Source organism: Rhipicephalus sanguineus, chromosome 5 (assembly GCF_013339695.2).
Source record: "Rhipicephalus sanguineus isolate Rsan-2018 chromosome 5, BIME_Rsan_1.4, whole genome shotgun sequence".
Classification (NCBI taxonomy): Eukaryota; Metazoa; Arthropoda; class Arachnida; order Ixodida; family Ixodidae; genus Rhipicephalus; species Rhipicephalus sanguineus.
This window is the reverse complement of record NC_051180.1, coordinates 57,511,612-57,529,467: the sequence shown is the minus strand read 5'-3', so window position 1 is coordinate 57,529,467 and position 17,856 is coordinate 57,511,612. Positions and strand designations below refer to the sequence as shown.

The 17,856-nt window shown below is 45.8% G+C and overlaps 2 protein-coding genes across 2 annotated transcripts; one reads left to right on the top strand and one right to left on the bottom strand.

Annotated features, from left to right (window-relative positions):
- Positions 1-2,990: 2,990 nt before the first annotated feature.
- Positions 2,991-7,062, bottom strand: LOC119392849 (uncharacterized). Its single transcript, XM_037659791.2, has 4 exons — positions 6,947-7,062; positions 5,476-5,643; positions 4,462-4,560; positions 2,991-3,139 (listed from the first exon to the last, which is right to left on the bottom strand). The coding sequence occupies exons 1-4, from the start codon at positions 7,055-7,057 to the stop codon at positions 3,059-3,061; spliced, it is 459 nt and encodes a 152-aa protein (XP_037515719.1). The 5' UTR covers positions 7,058-7,062; the 3' UTR covers positions 2,991-3,058.
- Positions 7,063-11,018: 3,956 nt separating this feature from the next.
- LOC125758598 (uncharacterized) lies at positions 11,019-17,707 on the top strand. The gene is made up of 4 exons (XM_049415944.1): positions 11,019-11,027; positions 13,238-13,396; positions 16,241-16,339; positions 17,645-17,707. The coding sequence occupies exons 1-4, from the start codon at positions 11,019-11,021 to the stop codon at positions 17,705-17,707; spliced, it is 330 nt and encodes a 109-aa protein (XP_049271901.1).
- Positions 17,708-17,856: the final 149 nt, after the last annotated feature.

The window sequence follows — 17,856 nt, the reverse complement described above, 5'->3', positions numbered from 1 at the left end:
AATTACGACACTAGATGCCTTCGATTGCCCTTCTCCGGTATAGTCGCGAACTGCCAGAGGAGGTGCCGTCATCCCATGCGCGTTGCGTGAACAGTGTATCGCGGGCTGTCCGGGACTATTCGCCACAGAGAGATAATCGATCATGATCAGTGAATTTGAGAAGTTGTTGTCCGCTATCCAGTAAATAAAGCTTTTTGGATCATTAGAGATGTACTCTATAGCGAACGTGCATACGCTCAGAGGATCGAATAAAAGAGTAGACGATGAAGATTTGAAAGAAGAAATATTGAAAGAATTTGTCACTGCGAATTTATTTGTAAAGATTTCTTTTAGGCTGTGAAGTACAGGTTTCTGTTTGCTGCTTTGTGCTAAGACAATATGTGGAATTGTATTCCTTGGCGGGCTTATAAACACGTTAACAAAGCCCTCGAGATCAAAAGAAAAAAGAGGTGAGAGTAAAACGTTCCTACCATAGGAGTGGGGAAACTACATCCTTAGAACTAGCTTGGCTTTCAAGCAACAGGGAAAATCTACAGTTGCCTTGTAACCCAGGTACATTGATCCGAAGTACTTGGGTGGAGAGGGCTACTGCACGCATCGCACCGGCAGGGTTACTCTGCATTCATGTTGCCTAGTGTGCTTCAAACTGTGACAGCTGACCCCGGAAAACGCGCGTTGCCATGAATGGCATTTCATTGCAATTATATGGACACTTTCGACGGGTTTTTGCCATCGCCGACGCCGTCATTTTCCGTTTAAAGTCCAAATCGATAACATCGCGTGGCGCATCGTATTTTCTACCCGCGAGTAAAAGCGCGCGAGCGCTGGAGACGAACGCGGCTGCAGCAGAGATGAAACGAGACGGCCACCTCCGTCGCACGGAGGGCGCATGCGATGACATCACCCGCGTGCGAGGCATGCCGCCCATTGCTCCTCAAATGTAGAGGAAACACCCCGCCCGTCTTTCGTCGTGCGAAGGAGTATGAAGGGTGCCGGGGGAGGTGGGAGGCCTGCATCGCTCGAGCAGCTACTGCGAACTTTGATCGTAAGGGCGCGGTCGCTAGCACTGGCGCGCGCGCCATCTCGGCAGACATCAGCAAACGGCCCGCTTACTACACGTTGAGACGACACAGCAGGAAAACCGCTTCTCTCGCTGGAGCGGCAGTATTGACTTACACCAGCGTTTTGTTGAGTTACGCGAGATTGGGATAGAAATAGTTAGCTGCTAGTCTTACTTCGTATAACATAATTGCGACGAAACTAATCTTTTTATCACTTGAAGAGATGAAAAAAATTCACCCCACCTCCCCGAAGGGAATCGTGAGGAAATGCGAATGCATTTCTTTGGGCGCGAGTGTGCGGCGAAGTAATTATATAATGAATGACGAGACGGTGATTCGTAGGGTAACCATTTATTTAACAGCTGTTTGTGTTATCGTTGCACTTAACGGCCGCGATCACTGCTTTGTGGTCAGTAAAGTGCACGGTCAGAGGGTCTTTGAGAAGCATGCGGGCGTCACAGTTTCGGGTAAAGACTAGATCAATGCAAGTACCGTGAATGGTTGTGGGGCAGAGTTCAGATGCGTAGAGGCACACTGCATAAAGTGCTTGGTGCGCATGTACTCGACAAGCCACTGTCCACTCGTCTTTCGCACGTCAATGTTAGTCACCAACCAAGACAACGGGGTCAGAGCTCTTGGAGCGCGCACAGACACTTTCCATGGCCGCATCGAGCTGCGCGGTAACGGCGTCTCGGGCGAGGTTGGCGCGAGGTACACGGTCGCCACAAAGACTGCGTCTCCGGTGTAGGCGAGCATGTACACAGGCGTCCACTGTTAAAGGGAACATCGGAGCGTGTGGCGGCAGCTCGGCACCACCGCCGGCCGTCGGCTGCAACGAGGTTCGCGCAGACGCAGTGAGCACCGTGCCCGGTGCTCTTTCGTCGCGTCAGCGGCTCGCTTCGCGACGATTCGCAGCGCGGAAGCAGACGGCAGGAGACGACGAAAGAGCACGACTCACAGCGCGCACTGCGCCTGCGCGAAACTCGTTGCAGCCGCTGGCCGGCGGTGGCGCCGAGCTGCCGCCACACGCTCCGATGTTCCCTTTAACAGTGGACGCCTGTGTACATGTCCTCGTACGGAGCGAAAGCCGGCGAATGGGTAGAGAGAGAGTAGAGCGTGCGCTCCGCTCCATTTATATACGCTCGCGAGCGAGCGAACGGGAGGGTGGGGCGCCCGCCGAGAGGAGAAGCGCCGAAGCACGCGCCTACCCTCGCCCACACTCTCCCACACACGCGGGAGCTCCGCCGGGCTCCCGCGATGCGAGCGCCCTCACGAGCCCGAGCGTGCTCCTCCTCTCTACTCAATCTCCGCTGATCCACCCGCACCAACTGCTCCGGTTGCTAGGGACGAGGAGGAGCGCGCGCGGTCGCAGCTGTTGCTATGGGAGAGGGGGGCGGGAGCGGAGAGATCGTGGACGCCGCACGGCGCCTGACATAGCTCGACTAAGAAATGCATTCGCATTTAAAATCCTTGAAGAGGGAGTGTCACTGAAGCCAACGTTTCAACAAGCTGCCTTGTACTTCTGCCTCTTTTGATCACTTAGATAGACAGGGACAATATTTTCCCACACACAATTGATGCAGTTGCAGTGAAGTCACGTCGGCATGGTAATACTAATCATTTTTGGGGTGTTACGTCCCAAAACCGTGATGTGATTGTACGAGGGACGCCGTAGTGGAAGGCTCCGGAAATTTTGACCACCTTGGGTTTATAAACGTGTACCTGAATCTAAGTACACAGGTCACTAGCATTTCGCCTCCACCAAAAATGCGGCTGCCACAACCGGGATTCGATCCCGCGACCTTCGGGTCAGCAGTTGAGCACCATAACCACTAGACCACCGTGGCGTCCATATGGTCTGTGGGTTTCTGGTCACCGTATTCCATGTTTAATTCCAGCGACGCTTCTGCGTCGAAAGCGATGAAAACACTTGACCCTTGAGTACATTAGCAAGATTTTATCAATAAACCCGTGAGGTGTCTAAGCGATGTCACCAGTCACTCTGGCTGGTTGAAAACCGTCGCGAAGGTGTACAGGCCGTGCAGGAAGTGCATTACCCCGCAGCCGATTCCTGCGCCCTGCAAGGAAAAAAATAACATAAAAATGTGGCCGGTTGCACAATGCGACTGCCTCTGTAAAGATTTTTGAAATGAAGGGGAAAAAAGTGCGTACTGAACTCTTTTTCATGTGAGGCAGTACAACACAGACAGAAACCATAAAGCTGTTTTAGTTGCGCAGAAGAATGCGCTTAGAGCGAGTGCCAACGTGCCTTGAAGAACACATTCTGAACCGCTGTTTACTACCTATCACATCGCGCGTTAATTGAACATATACCGTTATCGTCTTTTGCAGCTACACAAGACACAAAATGAACATGGCGTATTCGCTCAGCTTTCGCTACCACTCTACACTACACAACTAACACCAAGCCCGTGCTTTATCCGATTACGCGCTACGGCTTTCAAACTCTAAAGTGTACCTTAATTGCCTTCTAAAAAAAGTTTAGCTTACCTTACACACCTATGTTATTGTATTTATTGTACGTTTTTTATTATATTTGAGAGCCCGGCTCGGTGCTCTCCCTCCTCTGCTTCTTCGTGCAATTTGTAAACAATATCCCGACATACCATGCTAACTTGCATAGTACCTGCATTGGTTAGCGATGGCTAGTGACGGCTACTCTCTGTTCAGTGATGGCTGATGTATCCTATGGCTTGGCGCTAATAATTTCAAAATGAAGTGTAACGTTCGTTACTCCTGGCAATGCTGCTCATACGTCGGCTAGTGTTGCCGCCACATACTGACTAAATCATGAATAGTGTTTGCTAAACGATTGCAAGCGCGTTGAGCAATGTTGTATTATGTATGTAGGTCATGCACTGCTATATACAGAAACACTCTCCTCATTCAATCTCATTCCACTGATGTTATCACATGTACATGGTCAACAATCGGAGCTGGTTTTCCCTGTATTATTTTAACGCAAAAAATAAAGAAGAATACATAAAAGTCAAGGGAAATATACTATGTTCCAATGAACCGATACCACGATAGGGTCCTAAAGCATATATATCTCATACAGCGTTACCATACGGATCATGTGTGCTGAAAGTAAAAGGTTGATTGATCATGTTAAGCAAAACACTATAAGCTTTACAATGTCTGATAAAACACACATTAAATTCACATCCAGACACATTCACTGTGTCAGTGTATTCAGTGTAATGTGTATCAGACACATTCACTGTCTCATACACATCACACTTTAACGTGTATCAGGCACATTAAGTGTCTCATACACATTAAATGATTGTTTGATATCTCGCACACCGTGTCTTCATGTTTTCCTATCCGGAAAGCACGACAAAGCAAAAAGTACCGCGCACGTGAACGCACTCACAGCCGCAACCTGCATGAGGAATTCGCCATTGGCCATGCCCATGAGCCAGCCGCCGCTGAGCAAGAGGAAGCCGCTGCCAATGAGGTGGTACAGCAGGAACTGTGACAGAGTGCAGACGACAGCATGAGCGGACGGAACACTGTTAACAATGCACAACGAACACCAGTAGCACATTTCCTGATTTCACTGCAATGCTGCAAAAAAGACACAACCAACGGTTGCTGAATTTGAATGTCGGGGTTCATTTTATCACTCCGGGTTCTAGAGCGCACACCCAGCGAATGGTACGCAAGCGTTCAATTCCGCCCCTATCAGAACACATGGCCACAGCGCCAGTATAGAAATCGCAACACCAAGCTTAGTAACTTAATATCATAGTCAGTGAGTTCTGACGGCGTTACGCACATTTGCCTGCTTTGTTTTAATTATATTAGTCAATGCGCAATAGCAAGCCTAATTGAAAGACAAGAAAAGGAAGTAAGAGACACTAACAGTTTTTCATTTAATCTAGAGTCTTTTAAGGCAAACGTAAACCTCCAATCACAATTTTTTTTTCTGCCTTCCCAAATCACACTTTACACTTTGCGGCCAGGACAGAAAAACTGCGCCCTCATGCTTAGTAGCAGAATGTCATGGAGAGATTTATGGAAGGATGGACGGATGAGCGTCCCCTTTAGAAGGGGCGGTGAACTGTGAGCCACCAAGATCGATTTCCAATTCAGCCTAATGCCTTGCCTACCCGAATTAAACATTTTTATCTAACGAAAAGAAAAAAACAAACCCTATAAATTCATAGCTTAATCTTGTACGTTTTACGGTAGAGTAACCATGGTCCTTATGCCATTGTGTTTTTGTTCTTGCTCTGCTGTTCTTTCTCCCTACTTTTCGGCCAACGATTCCTCGACCATTCCTCACCGATCTCCATCGCGAACACGTTCGCATTCCTCGTGCTGTCCCGAAGTTCCACGCAACTACGCCAGGCAACTCCACCTGTCGCGTACTTTTCGGACTCACATATAGCGACAGCGGCAGCAGTGCTTGCGTGTAAGGGGACACAATGCCGCCCGCCAGCATCATGATCGAGACGTAGCCGTAGGCAAACGACGACACCACCATCAGCTCGGCAGCCGTTGTCTCGTTGGAAGACAGCATGACCGCCACCAGGGCCACCATGGCCGTCCCCTGCGCAGGGTTTGGTTCGGAATCTGGATAAAGTCCAGAGCTTCGACACTTCGCTATACCGCGTCAAGCTTTGCTCCGGTAATTTCGCATGTAGATTGGAATGACGTTCTTGCGGGCTAGTTGGTTCATACTTTTGAGTGAGGTTAACAGTGCGTTAAAAAACTCGCAGGGTCCCCATGCACCCACCTAAGACGACTGGAAGGCGAAAGCCATCTTTTTCTTCTCTATCGACATATTGATCCTGCCTCGCCACCCTACGAAAGCTTTCTGCACCTAGCGTGGTTTTCCACTGCCTCCAGGATCGGAAGCACCTCACCTGGTCTTGCAATGCCTCCGTGATTGGCCCACTTTTGACCAAGTTACAATGTCATGTGATGACGTCGTCATGAGACGCTTCGTCACTTGAAGTCACAGTCGCAGTCATAACGACGTCACAAAATTAGGCGATCTGTGACGTCTTTATGACGTCATATGGTGACGTTTCCACGAGATGATCGTTTTTTGCATCACTCGTGTTTACGCCGCCGACGCGGGACACCGGTCAGTTTTCGCGTTTGATGAGGCATCTAAGGCTTTCGCCTTAAAAACGAGGGCAGGCGGAAAGAAGCTGCTGCCGTGGTGTCTTGCTCGTTCTTTCTACCTGTCCTCGTTTGTTTCGCGCAGTGTCAGCCTCATTCTAAAGACTAAAAGGAAAACGAGCACTAAACATCGCACAAGTAAGGAAGACAAGCACAACTATAGGCGTGCGCAAGGGATGGAGGGGGGGGGGGGAGGCAGTTGGGCAGCCGACCTCCCCTAATCATCCTAGGGGACGCCATGTACGCCCCATACCTTTGCTCATGCTGACCTGTCTCGTCATTGTTTAAAATGCAGGGTTGTGACTTATGCAGGTTTCTAACGATAATGGCAGCCGAGGACCACTGATGTTGCATTCCAAGAGCTGCTTACCTTCCATTTTTACCCCAGGAAAGCCGGGGACGAAAGGCAGGCCGTTGTGGGAAGCACGTCATCACGTGATTTTCATTTCTGCATCCATTGCGAATCTTGTTTTCTTTCACTTTTGTTGTTCACGTTGCCTAGATAATCACCGAGTATAACGAAATAAAATCTTCGAGGTCACTCGGTATAAACGTTGTTGCGCAGCATAAACGACAACAGAGATGCGATTCACGTGTATTCGAAGCCGTTGCCCTTCAGCGTGTTAGCTCTGTTATGGTGCCGATGTCAATTGTGCCAGCTCTTATAGACTGTACGTTGCTTGCTTAAACTACAAGGATCAAATGACGGCGAATAAGGCACTCACCACTTCACCTATGTTTAGGAAGCCATGCCACGTGACCGTGTACTTTGGGTTCACACTCAAGTTGCTCTGTCGCTTGGCTTCTTTCAGTGCCGCCTGAGGCGTGTCTGCCATAGCTTGGTCCTGCAACAAAACATGCAAGGAGATGGCGCAGGATGAAGTGCTTAAGTCCATAGCTGAGAGAGGTCTGTGGACATCCTTGAGAGGTGCTATCGCATATGGCCTGTTTGGTTGAGCATGCATGTATGTTAAAATTAGAACGAGATAACGATTCGCTCGTGTGCCCACTCGTGTTCGTGTCTCTTCCTGTGGTTGCCACATTAATAGCCGCGTACATGCCACAATAAATTTAACACCTTTAAGGGTGTATAAAGGGTGTGTGATGGTCACATGGCTAACACCCTCACGTTTAAGAAGTAAGGTCTAATCGTAGGCAGGCACAAACTTAACTTTGTTTTTAACCAATTTTTCATTACAAGTGAAATTGATCCTGCTGCAACAGACGACGAAAAACTGCAATAAGTAAGCTTTCATACTACCAAATTCTCGAATCGGATAGTGTCAGAATCGCTACAAAATTTTTGACGATGTCACTTCTCATCGTACGCGTACACGTGGTTAGAGCTCGGTCTCGGGTGTAATATATGTCTTTATAACCGCAAAGGCAAGGGTGTTAGCCAACGGACATTAGAATGTAGGGGATTAAAGAGCTGACGCGACAGCCTGCATTATAAGTGACATAATAGATTGGGGTGGATAGGTCATCTAACGTGCAGGACGAACAATCGGTGTTATACTACAGTTAAATAATCGGCGCCAAGAGAAGCTCTGCAGAGGACAGAAAAAGAAAATAAAAAAAAGTAAAGGCGATGAAATCAGGAAGTTTACAGGCAGAAAAGGGAATCAGCTGGCACAGCTCAAGGTGCTGAGAGAGGCCCTCATTCCACAGTGAACATAACTATGCTGATGATGAACTGCGTATCGTTATAAACAATAAAAAATACTGGGTGCCGTTGCACAGCACAAGTGTCTGAAGCGACTCACATATATACTACCGTTAACACATTTTACTGACACAGCATAGAGCACAGCTGATGTCCTCAGCTTCTATAAATGTTTCCTTCTTGGACACTCATATGTCCAAATATTCGAGTACAAATATGATCTAGTAAATGAAACAAATGCTACAATCTTTCTAACCTTCGTGCCTGGCGCTACATCTCGCGTTTTTGTTTATTTCACGTTGTCTTACACTGCCGTTATTTTAAGCAACAACTGATGTCGCAGTCATGTTTCTTTCATCTCATGTCGATTACAGTATATTAAGGTATAGTCGTTCTAATTGCCACGGTTACATTTTCCAGCATTATGTTACGCTAACAATACGTGTCGAGTGGAACCACCTGCTTTCGTCTGTCACCATCGTAGCTGACGCGTCAACATCGAAGGCATCTATGTATAACCAATTATTATTTTTTTCTCCGTTTCTGTGTTTTATCAGTTTTCAATCCCTATGAAGTGCGTTTGCATTATTCGATATATTTCATTTTTATATTTAACCGACCATGTATCCACGTCTCTTAACTGGATCCTTAAGATTATATGGTAAGTAAATAAATCACGCAAAATTGTGAACAGTGGCGTGCGGACATCGCAGTCAGATTGCGCCATCACTACGGCTGCCATTTCAGTGCACTTTAAACAACAGATTGTCAGTTTTTTTTAAACCAACCTAGCAAGTAAGTTTTTGGTGGAGAAGAACTTACTTGGTTACGACTTACTTGGTTTCTGTACTGTATAAATTTAGGGAACGCTTACCTTTTGTGGTAACTGCACGCAAGCGAAAAGACTGCAGGCAGTTCTCCTCCGCAGAATCACACTACCGTGGAATCGTCTTCGTCTTCAACAGGCACGAACTACACTATGCTACAGTGGTAATGATAATAATGACAATGATGATGATAATCAAGCATAGGGCGCACTGCCTATACAATGAGCGATGGACCTCGACCTATGGGCAGGCAGAGTAGAAGTAAATGAATTTAACAAACATGAAAAGTAAGCAAATGATCTAAGATAAAAATAAGAGGAAATACTCATCCACAGTTCAGTAATAACGCCATGGGAATACACAATTACAATATTAAAAGAATTAATTCACATGCGCATTGTTTCTTTTGACGCACGCCTTTGAGAAGTGTTGCACATTAGAGAAATTCGAACTTTAGGCGTCGGGTTAGTGTATCGCTGTCATCGGCTTTGCAGTAACATTGGCATTTACTTTTATAGACAATGTTGATGTGGAAAAGCCGAAGTTGTGAAGACGCGGTCCAATCTGCATAGCTCGTGATTCCCTTATTTGGTTAGATAGCAATTGACGGCTGCAAAAGAAAAAACAACAACAACAACTGACATAGTCCTTGTTTCCTGTGCATCATGCAAGTACCGCCGTAGCCACTGGCCAATCGAAGGAAGAATGCACCGAGTAGCAACAAACAGCACATTATATAAAAGAGGACTGAAAGAACCATGTTCGATCATTACACATTGCAAAAATGTTAAAAAGTAAAAATAAACAGCGCATTAAAAAGAAAAGGGCGAAGCAATGAATGCGATAGCAAAAAAAGCGGCCCGTGATGGACGCGCTGCGACTACCGTGCGTCCATCACTACCCGGCCGCTACTAGACAGTTTTAATTTCACGTACGTAGGGACTTCTCATACGCAAACGTGAAAAGTACACGTACGTTACGTGCACGACATCTGAAACGCTTTTAGCTACACGCACGCGACGCGCGGTGAGAGCTAACACGTAGCTCGATCTGCTGAGAATCATGAACAATGCGAGCGCCCGCGCGAGCAGACAGCGGGAGGGCAAGGTTCTCGCTGCGCAAATATAAGAAGCGAGAGAGCTGGCCGACACCTTTAAGTGCGCCCGCGCGCTCCTAGCGCCATCTCGCTGGTAATGAAGAAACGCTTATAAGCGCCTCCGTCTCGGAGGACTGCAAACGGTAAAGGGTGTGTATATCACGCTCGCCGTTAGCTGTCAGAGGGATGTGCGCTTTGTGGAGTAGTGCTTAGCGCACCGCGCTGCGAATTCAGAGGTCGCTGGTTGGATTTCGCGCTTCGGAAGCAATTTTCTGATTTATTTTTCTTTAGGATATTGATGTATACATACATACTTATACATATACGCAGCATGACGGCGGCGACGGCGACGGCAAAAATCAGCCGAGACTGTCCATATAATTGCTATCGCAATAAATACAAAAGAAAAGTGAATGGAGGGACGGCATCTCTACTTCATCATGGGTGAGTGCCATCAGAAAGTGGATATCACCACCATCATTATCATGGTCGCACTGTGTTGCCAAGGAAAAGAAAAAAAGACGTCTTTAATGTGGTAAGAACAAGATCGACATGTTCGACATGAACAACATCGACATGAGGTCACAAGACTACGTTGTCAGACTCCCTATCTAAATTTTTATCTACACAGAGCTGGTCTGGCAGCTTCGCCTAATTGTCCTTTTTGCGGAATACGTGAGACAACGCAGCACTATCTCATTTCCTGTAAGAAGTACTCTACCTTGCGCAAAAATACCTTAGGTGTCCTTTTCCGTCTGCTTAGGTTAGAATTAAATGAACAAAATGTACTGTCATTCGGGGCATTTTCTCTAGGCCACAGTGACGGGAAGATTGCTGATGCATTGCAGGAGTTTCTTAAAGGTTCAAAAAGATTTAGGTTAGAAATCTACTTTTCCAAAACTTTATTTCTATTTTCTTTTCTTTTATTCCAAATTCTCGGTTTTATTGCTTGAATTCTATTATTATTATTATTATTATTAATATTATTATTATTATTATTATTATTATTATTATTATTATTATTATTATTATTATTATTATCATCGTCATCATCTTAATTCTCATTCATTTATACTTTTTCAGCATTATTTAAACAAAGTTTGAACTTCAATTTCAATTTTTCCTTTAAAACCTAACCGGTTCTTGGCCAATCCCCCAGTGTGGGTATGAGCCACAGCTTCTAGTGTCTACTCTACTCTACATCGACAATGGGCAAGGTGAGCTGAAACCTTATTGTTTTATGCTTTTATGTTGATGGTTTTAGTGAAGTTTTACGAGAGGGAGAAGGCTCTGACCTTACCTAGCTTACAATGAGAACTGGAGAATCTTTGTGTATATACAGAAGCCTTCTGTTACCGCTTTACTTCTATTCCTTAATTTACCCGCGATAACACTGATAACTCGAAGTTATAATACGATAGCAGCATTTCCTTTGAAATATGGTGCACATCTTTTGCCAATACTTGTACGCGCACGTAATACTTGCAAGCCATCTTCAAACAAACTGAACTTGAGTAAGCTTCATCGACAATTCGGTGTGTCGAACGATAAAAACTGTTGTTTGGATAAGTCAATTTCGGTTGAATCGCGAACGTTTACAGAATATTTGAGATACACATGTTTATTCCTGAGGTCAGAACTTGTAGCACGAGCAAAAGACAAAATCTGACGAGGGTCTTTGCTCCGAATACAGCTTGACAGTGTGCAGCTCAGGTTTATAAGATCAAGGCGTCCCAGAGCGCTGTACCTGTGACAGTCCATTCACAGGTATTACTTTGTAGCATGAAATAAACGAAATAATATGGGAGACAAGACACTAAATGAGAAATTGAACAATTGTTTTGTAGGGTTCATGTATGCAGGCACTTGACCATATATGCGTTGTCGTGCGGAGTTTGTGGGACCGACCTAAGGTGTATCATACTTGTGAAAATTGAAGATTGTCTTGAATATTACATGTCAACATACTCATTCATACACTGCATATACCTATTCACATTTGTTTTGCATACACGAGGCAATGGCGCACGTATGAGAAATAAGTGTGATAAGTGTGAACAAGCCACGTCCGCTGACACTGTAGTGTGAGCAGGCGTCAGTACGTATGCAAGCGAATATTGGTGAGTGTGGATCACTTCGTTAAATCAAGGTGAGTGAGCACCTATGATAGTGAAGGCACATGGATGCCAGGCGAGTGTCACTGTGAGCACGATGTGGAGCGTAGGTATTAGTGAGGGACCAGAAAGTGAATTATTGCCTGCTATTGATAGACTACGTGAGAGTCAACTTAAGAGGGCGCTGGTGAGGGAATGCACAGGAGCATCAGCACGCGAGACTGACTGCTAGTGAATGCGAAATCATCCGCGTGAGAACATCCTAAGTGATTACTAGAAGCTGCGAATGCGAGAGCGAATGTGTGCATGGCCGGAAGAGATGAAGCGCTCACCTAATTTGCTTCCTTATGGAAACAGAAACTGAAAGTGGATCTGTCATGTCAGTGTCATGTTTTGGATCACTGAAGCCACCGAATGAATTGCAGGGAGGCTTGGAACTCAACCTCGACTACTTTTGCTCGAGAAGAGGCATTGCCTCCACTCTTGTCACGGTGAGATATACTTTGATGTGAGACTTGTGCAGCGAAATAAATTACGGCGAGCTATAAACCTCTGTTAAAATTTTTATCGAGCAAAGTTATTCCCAATGAAGCTTAAAAGGTGGGAAGCGCCGCATGACAACCAGGATCTATGAAGCTGTTCGATTATTCGCTTTTAGGACTATCTTACGGTAGGTAATCACATATGACATTAATATTTAGTTCTCGTTGTAGCACAGCCAATTATAAACCCTCCGGACTTATTTAATATTTATTTCATTGTAGCGACAGTCATAAGAACAGCACCTATTTTCACGGTGTTTTCTTTTGTTCACAAATTTGAAATGATTTTAAGTTTTCTTGAGAATAATTATGGCATTAGCTAAGCAGACAATCCAGTGAGTGAGAACCCGGGGAATATGTATGGTCAGGGACGAGGATTACCAGTAGTGCCGAGTTCACATGACCTGGCTAACGTGATGTGTCTTCTCTGCAAGCCACCGCCTAAGTGATAACCTGTGCGCATAATGGCAGGTGATTGAGAATCCGTGTTCTCAGTTTAGCACGAAAATTAGAGTCAACTTAAGGGCTTTTTATGGCACTTACTAGAGTTCTCATAAGACGTAAACCCCCTGGTCCAGCTGACGAGCCTTGTGTCATAGCTGTCCATTCCTCTTTCTCTATTATGATGCAGGTATGCATTAGATGCCACTATTCTTCCCGCCCTTATGGTCTAGCACTAAATTTTAGCATTTACATCGTGCTGCACGAATGTTTTGTCCCCACGCGCGTGTTCCGTTCTCTCGCTGAGCATCGCCTTTCCCTTTTCTGTAGTGTTTCGCGGGGACGCTGTTCATAATGCTGATGGCGTCCGCCAACCACGACGGCATCTACATGTGGCTGGGCCACCTGAGCTTCACCTACACCCTTGTGGGTATCTACCTGGCGGTGCACAGCCTCTTTAGCTCCCTCGACAGCACCACCACAGTCTTTGTAAGCAGCTGCCATATCTTGAAGTCCAACTAACATAGCTGTGCTGCGATGCTGACGACTAATTTAATAATGCGAAAGCCGTAGATGCCTCATCAAACGCGAAAATTGACCGTCGCCGGCGTCAACACGTCAACACAAGTCCTGCAAAACAAATCTGATGGCGTCACCCTATGATTTCATCATTACGTCACAGATCGACAAAATATGTGACGTCATCATCACATCATGATCACATCACTATGACATCACATGACGTGAAGTCACATGATGGCATCATCGTCGATTGGTCAAAGAGAGGGGCCGATCCCAGAGACACTACAAAACGGCGTGAAGTGCAGAAAGCTTTTCAATACCTCCGATCCCGGAGGCAGAGCAAAACCACGTTGGGTGCGAAAAGCTTTCAGCAAGGGGGGTAGGTCAGTACAATGAACTGAGAAGAAAAAAAGAAGATGGCTTTCACCTGGAGTTGTCTTTATGGTTACGAGGGACGCCGTAGGGGAGGGCCATGGAAATTTCTACCACCTCGGGTTCTTTCACGTGCACCTAAATCTAAGTATACGGACCTCAAGAATATCGCTTCCATCGAAATGCGGCAACCGCGGCCGGGATTCGTTCCCGCGACATTCGGGTCAGCAGCCGGGGCAGTTTTAAATGCGAAGCATCTCTTAGCGAACCTTTGGCACTTTGAGCGTTTCTATCTACTTATCGATCCATCTATCAAGCCGCCTACGTCTGTGTGCTCTCATGATCGCCTCCTTAACTTCGTGTAGACCAATATTGGCGTGGGAGGGTAAGAATATTTGACGAATATGACTGTCGGGTCATGACATGACTAAAAGGAAAATCCTCTCGCGTACGTCGTCAAACCCTTTCCTCCAGACACGTGTGGCACATACCGATTTACCACGGGCCGCGGTGTACGGGAATGTACCACAGGTGATTGACAGTTTATATCTACCCAGGAACGGCGAGAACAGACATTGGTATTTTAAATGCGAGAGCGTTAAGAAAAACCGGACATCGGCAGCGTTGACCCGACGAATGGAAATAATGCAAATTAGTATCCCAGCAGGAATCGAACCCAAGCATTCTGCGTGGCAATAAGGTATTCTACCACAGAGCCACGCCAGGTATATAAACTGGTTTGGAAAAAACAGCCTACGCAGGCGTAATGTCGGTGCAACGCCAATTGTGGTTATGGTGTTGGTTATCTAATTTTGCAAGAAAGCAATAAACACTTCATGATACTCCTACGATACAGGCGTCATATCAGATTAACGTCTGCAGTTCCAGTGTTGGCTCCGCTTTTATAGCATGCAGTCTGACAAACCTTACATTTGTATTCCTATGATTTAGCAAGCTATATTGAAGCATCGCTCGACCCCGGAGGAATACATTAACGAAAGTTGTGTATGATATTCACATGATTGCACCATAAAGTGCACTTAGTTTAGGTAATACTGACGTATGTACTCTAACGTGAGGGCTGACGCTACGTCGCACCGTAAGTTACCCTTTAAATGCCAGTGTTGTCTACGTGCCTGAGGAGCCCACGATGTGCACACAGCTACTACACTTACAAAAAATGGCTCAAAGCTTGCATTAAGCCGCGCAAAGCTCGATACACAGCGAAGCTGACCGGTCTCATGCTTATTTATTGCTGTATCTAGGCTGAACTTGACTTGAACTTGGCCGCAACGAAGTTGAACTTGGCTTGAACTAGGCTGTAGTGAGGTTGAACTTGGATTGAACTTGGCTGTAAACGCAAAGTAACACGTGACAGTGGCGTGTTTCACGTCCATTGGTGTGTTGTTCCAAGCAGGTAACAAGAGGCTCTCGGATTGACCACTGCTGGAGGTGGCCTGATAGGAGGAGGAGTACAAACAGGTGGTACGACAGACCACGTGATTGTGTTGGCGGGAACGGGTCACATGACCAGTAACGCCACTTCTGACGAGGATGTGTCACATGACCAGTGGCGCCACTTTTTGCGGGAATGTCACATGATTAATGGTACCATCTTTTTTTTTCCGGGAACATGTCACGTGACTAGCCGTTACGTCACATTACATTATTTGGCGGGAACATGTCACGTGACCATCGGTTATGCTATGTGTCTCTTTTTTGTGTCTGTTTTTTTCATTTATTTCTCTTGTCTTTTTTCTCTTTCTATCACTGTCTTTCTCTCTCTCTTTCTCTACTTCTTCCTCTCTCTCTCTTTGTACTCGTTCTCTTGCCCATCCGATTTATTGCATCCCACGCCGGGCAAATTGGCACACTCGTTCTGAGAGCTGAGCAGGAGATGAAGAGAGGACGAAGTGAACGCATGCCTGCCGAGTTATTGCGCCCATGATGATGATTTTTTACACGACCGACGCGAGTTTCTCATCGTGCAGAAATTTGATTTCGTTTTTACTCGGCAGTGGGGCTTCCCAATTCCTGTGGCGAATACTTGACCGAGTTTTTTTGGTTCGCCGGACAAGGAACTATTTGCTAAACAGATTCGCTGTTAAAACACGTCGATCCACCTCGTAACGCTCGGCTCAAAGCCATAAAATACAGCATAGAAGTAAGTACTCGCTGGCTGCTTCGCATGAAACCAATTCCCACAACGCATGGCATCTGCCGATTTTTTTCTCAAAGGAAAGGCTAATAATGCATTGCGCAGTTAAGAATTTCGAAATCTTTACTTGCCCTCTGTGATTACTGGCAAAATTTAATTATGATCCTCAATACCAACCTTGAAATCAGGTTATCGGGCTGATGGTTTAGTCTGTACTGCATGATTTCGTGCTAGACTCTCGTTGTGGCCACCTAACAAAGCCTGCGCGCTCTATTCCACAGTCGGTGCTGTACTACGGCATGGGCGCCTTCTTATTTCTGGCCGCAGGCATCGGTGTCTTTTCCAAGGGCTACGATGGCATGATGGGGATCGTCATCGGTGTACGTATCTCTCACGCTTCAGCCCCCGCGCCTTTACGTTACCTATACCGGTAACGCCGGCAAACTACACTTCGTTATCTGCATATTTACATCACTGTTGCATTACGTGCATATTACCGGTCCCTGTAAAATCTCACGACTTGCAAATTCAACTATGATTACGCATTGAGCTAGTTGGCACGTCATATAAAAACTATTGACATCGCACATCAGACAGGACGACACATTGACGCAAAAACGCAGCGCTGTGTGTGTATGTTTGTATCACTCTTTTGTCCCGTGTAGCATGCGCTACGATAATAAAATTTACTGTATTTTAAACTCCGTCGAAGTTCTCGTAAGAGAGTATACTAAAACTGTGCAGAACAGCAGAATATAAACGTGTAGTTGATTTATAGTAAATCTCTTACTTCAGCTGACTTTAAGTAATAGCTTGCATATGCTATAATATGGCACATAATATATGCGCACGACTATGCTCGGGCAGTGGTTAAACTGTCTTTAATAAAGAAAAACTTAGGTCCACTTAGACCAACTGATCACTCGCCTAGAAATCTGGCATCATTGTTTTGTGTGTGGCAATGCGTTTTCTGTGTGATCCTCCAGCTCCTCCTAGGTTTCATGCGCTCAGCCGTAATGGAAGAGTCGACGAATGTCCACACTGTTTGTCACAATGTCTTTATAGTTTATAAGTAAAATCAGCCTGTTCTGACGTCACGTGGCAGGCACCACAGTCCATAACAGACATAATCATTACGATTTCGGAAATTTGTAATTTTCTCGCTCGAAGAAGCTTTGTTCTCGTGGCGAATGATGAATTCATTGTTAGAGAAACCCATTATTTTAATACAGCTCGACGCGATGCCTTTTTGGTATCCCTTTAATAACAAGAATTCATTTGCTAGTGTAGTTTGGCTAATACGCAATGTCCAGTTAAGAATTATTCTTGTCGTAAAGTTTAAACGTGCTTCTGAAGCTCGACCCAGCGAGCTTAGTCTAGTTCATCACGCGAACTACATCAGTACCGTATATTGCACTTAAAACAATTGCCCAGTAACATACTGTTCTGGGCAGCGCCCAACAACCCTGCAATTAGTTAGATCGACTTATGATTAAATCAGGCCGTCAGTGTCTTATGCCGGCGTAGGATAACATTCGCTGGGTTTTGCAACGTTGGGTGGAATATCTATAGTATAGTTTTGTTTGTTATTCTCGACCCATCTGGTTGCGTTGTGTGCAAGGATGACAAACATTAGTTCATAGTTTGGTTGTCTAATCCTTGCTGTCCTTTCTCTTTCTTCGCAGAGCTTTTCCGTGGCTCTGGGGGGAATTATGACCGTCTTCGCCGTGTGTGGATCTAAAATGTAGATTTAGGCGGTCGTTGCATAACCGTCGTCGTATTGTACAAACATGCTTATCTACTTTTACTATCCTATGCGCCACATGAAGCTTTCGCACGAATAAACTGACACATTGGGCGCAACCTGAACAGAACCCAGCGCTTCCCAGTACGTGTG

What these genes read in the sequence shown, in the direction of transcription:
- LOC125758598 (XM_049415944.1), top strand. An exon ending in ACAGCACCACCACAGTCTTT is followed by an intron (nt 13,397 to 16,240) that starts GTAAGCAGCTGC and finishes TCTATTCCACAG; the next exon opens with TCGGTGCTGTACTACGGCAT. An exon ending in TGATGGGGATCGTCATCGGT is followed by an intron (nt 16,340 to 17,644) that starts GTACGTATCTCT and finishes CTTTCTTCGCAG; the next exon opens with AGCTTTTCCGTGGCTCTGGG.
- LOC119392849 (XM_037659791.2), bottom strand. Translation starts at nt 7,057, where the DNA reads ATGGCAGACACGCCTCAGGCGGCACTGAAAGAAGCCAAGCGACAGAGC. An exon ending in TGCTGCCGCTGTCGCTATAT is followed by an intron (nt 4,561 to 5,475) that starts GTGAGTCCGAAA and finishes ACTCTGTCACAG; the next exon opens with TTCCTGCTGTACCACCTCAT. An exon ending in TCCTCATGCAGGTTGCGGCT is followed by an intron (nt 3,140 to 4,461) that starts GTGAGTGCGTTC and finishes TTTTCCTTGCAG; the next exon opens with GGCGCAGGAATCGGCTGCGG.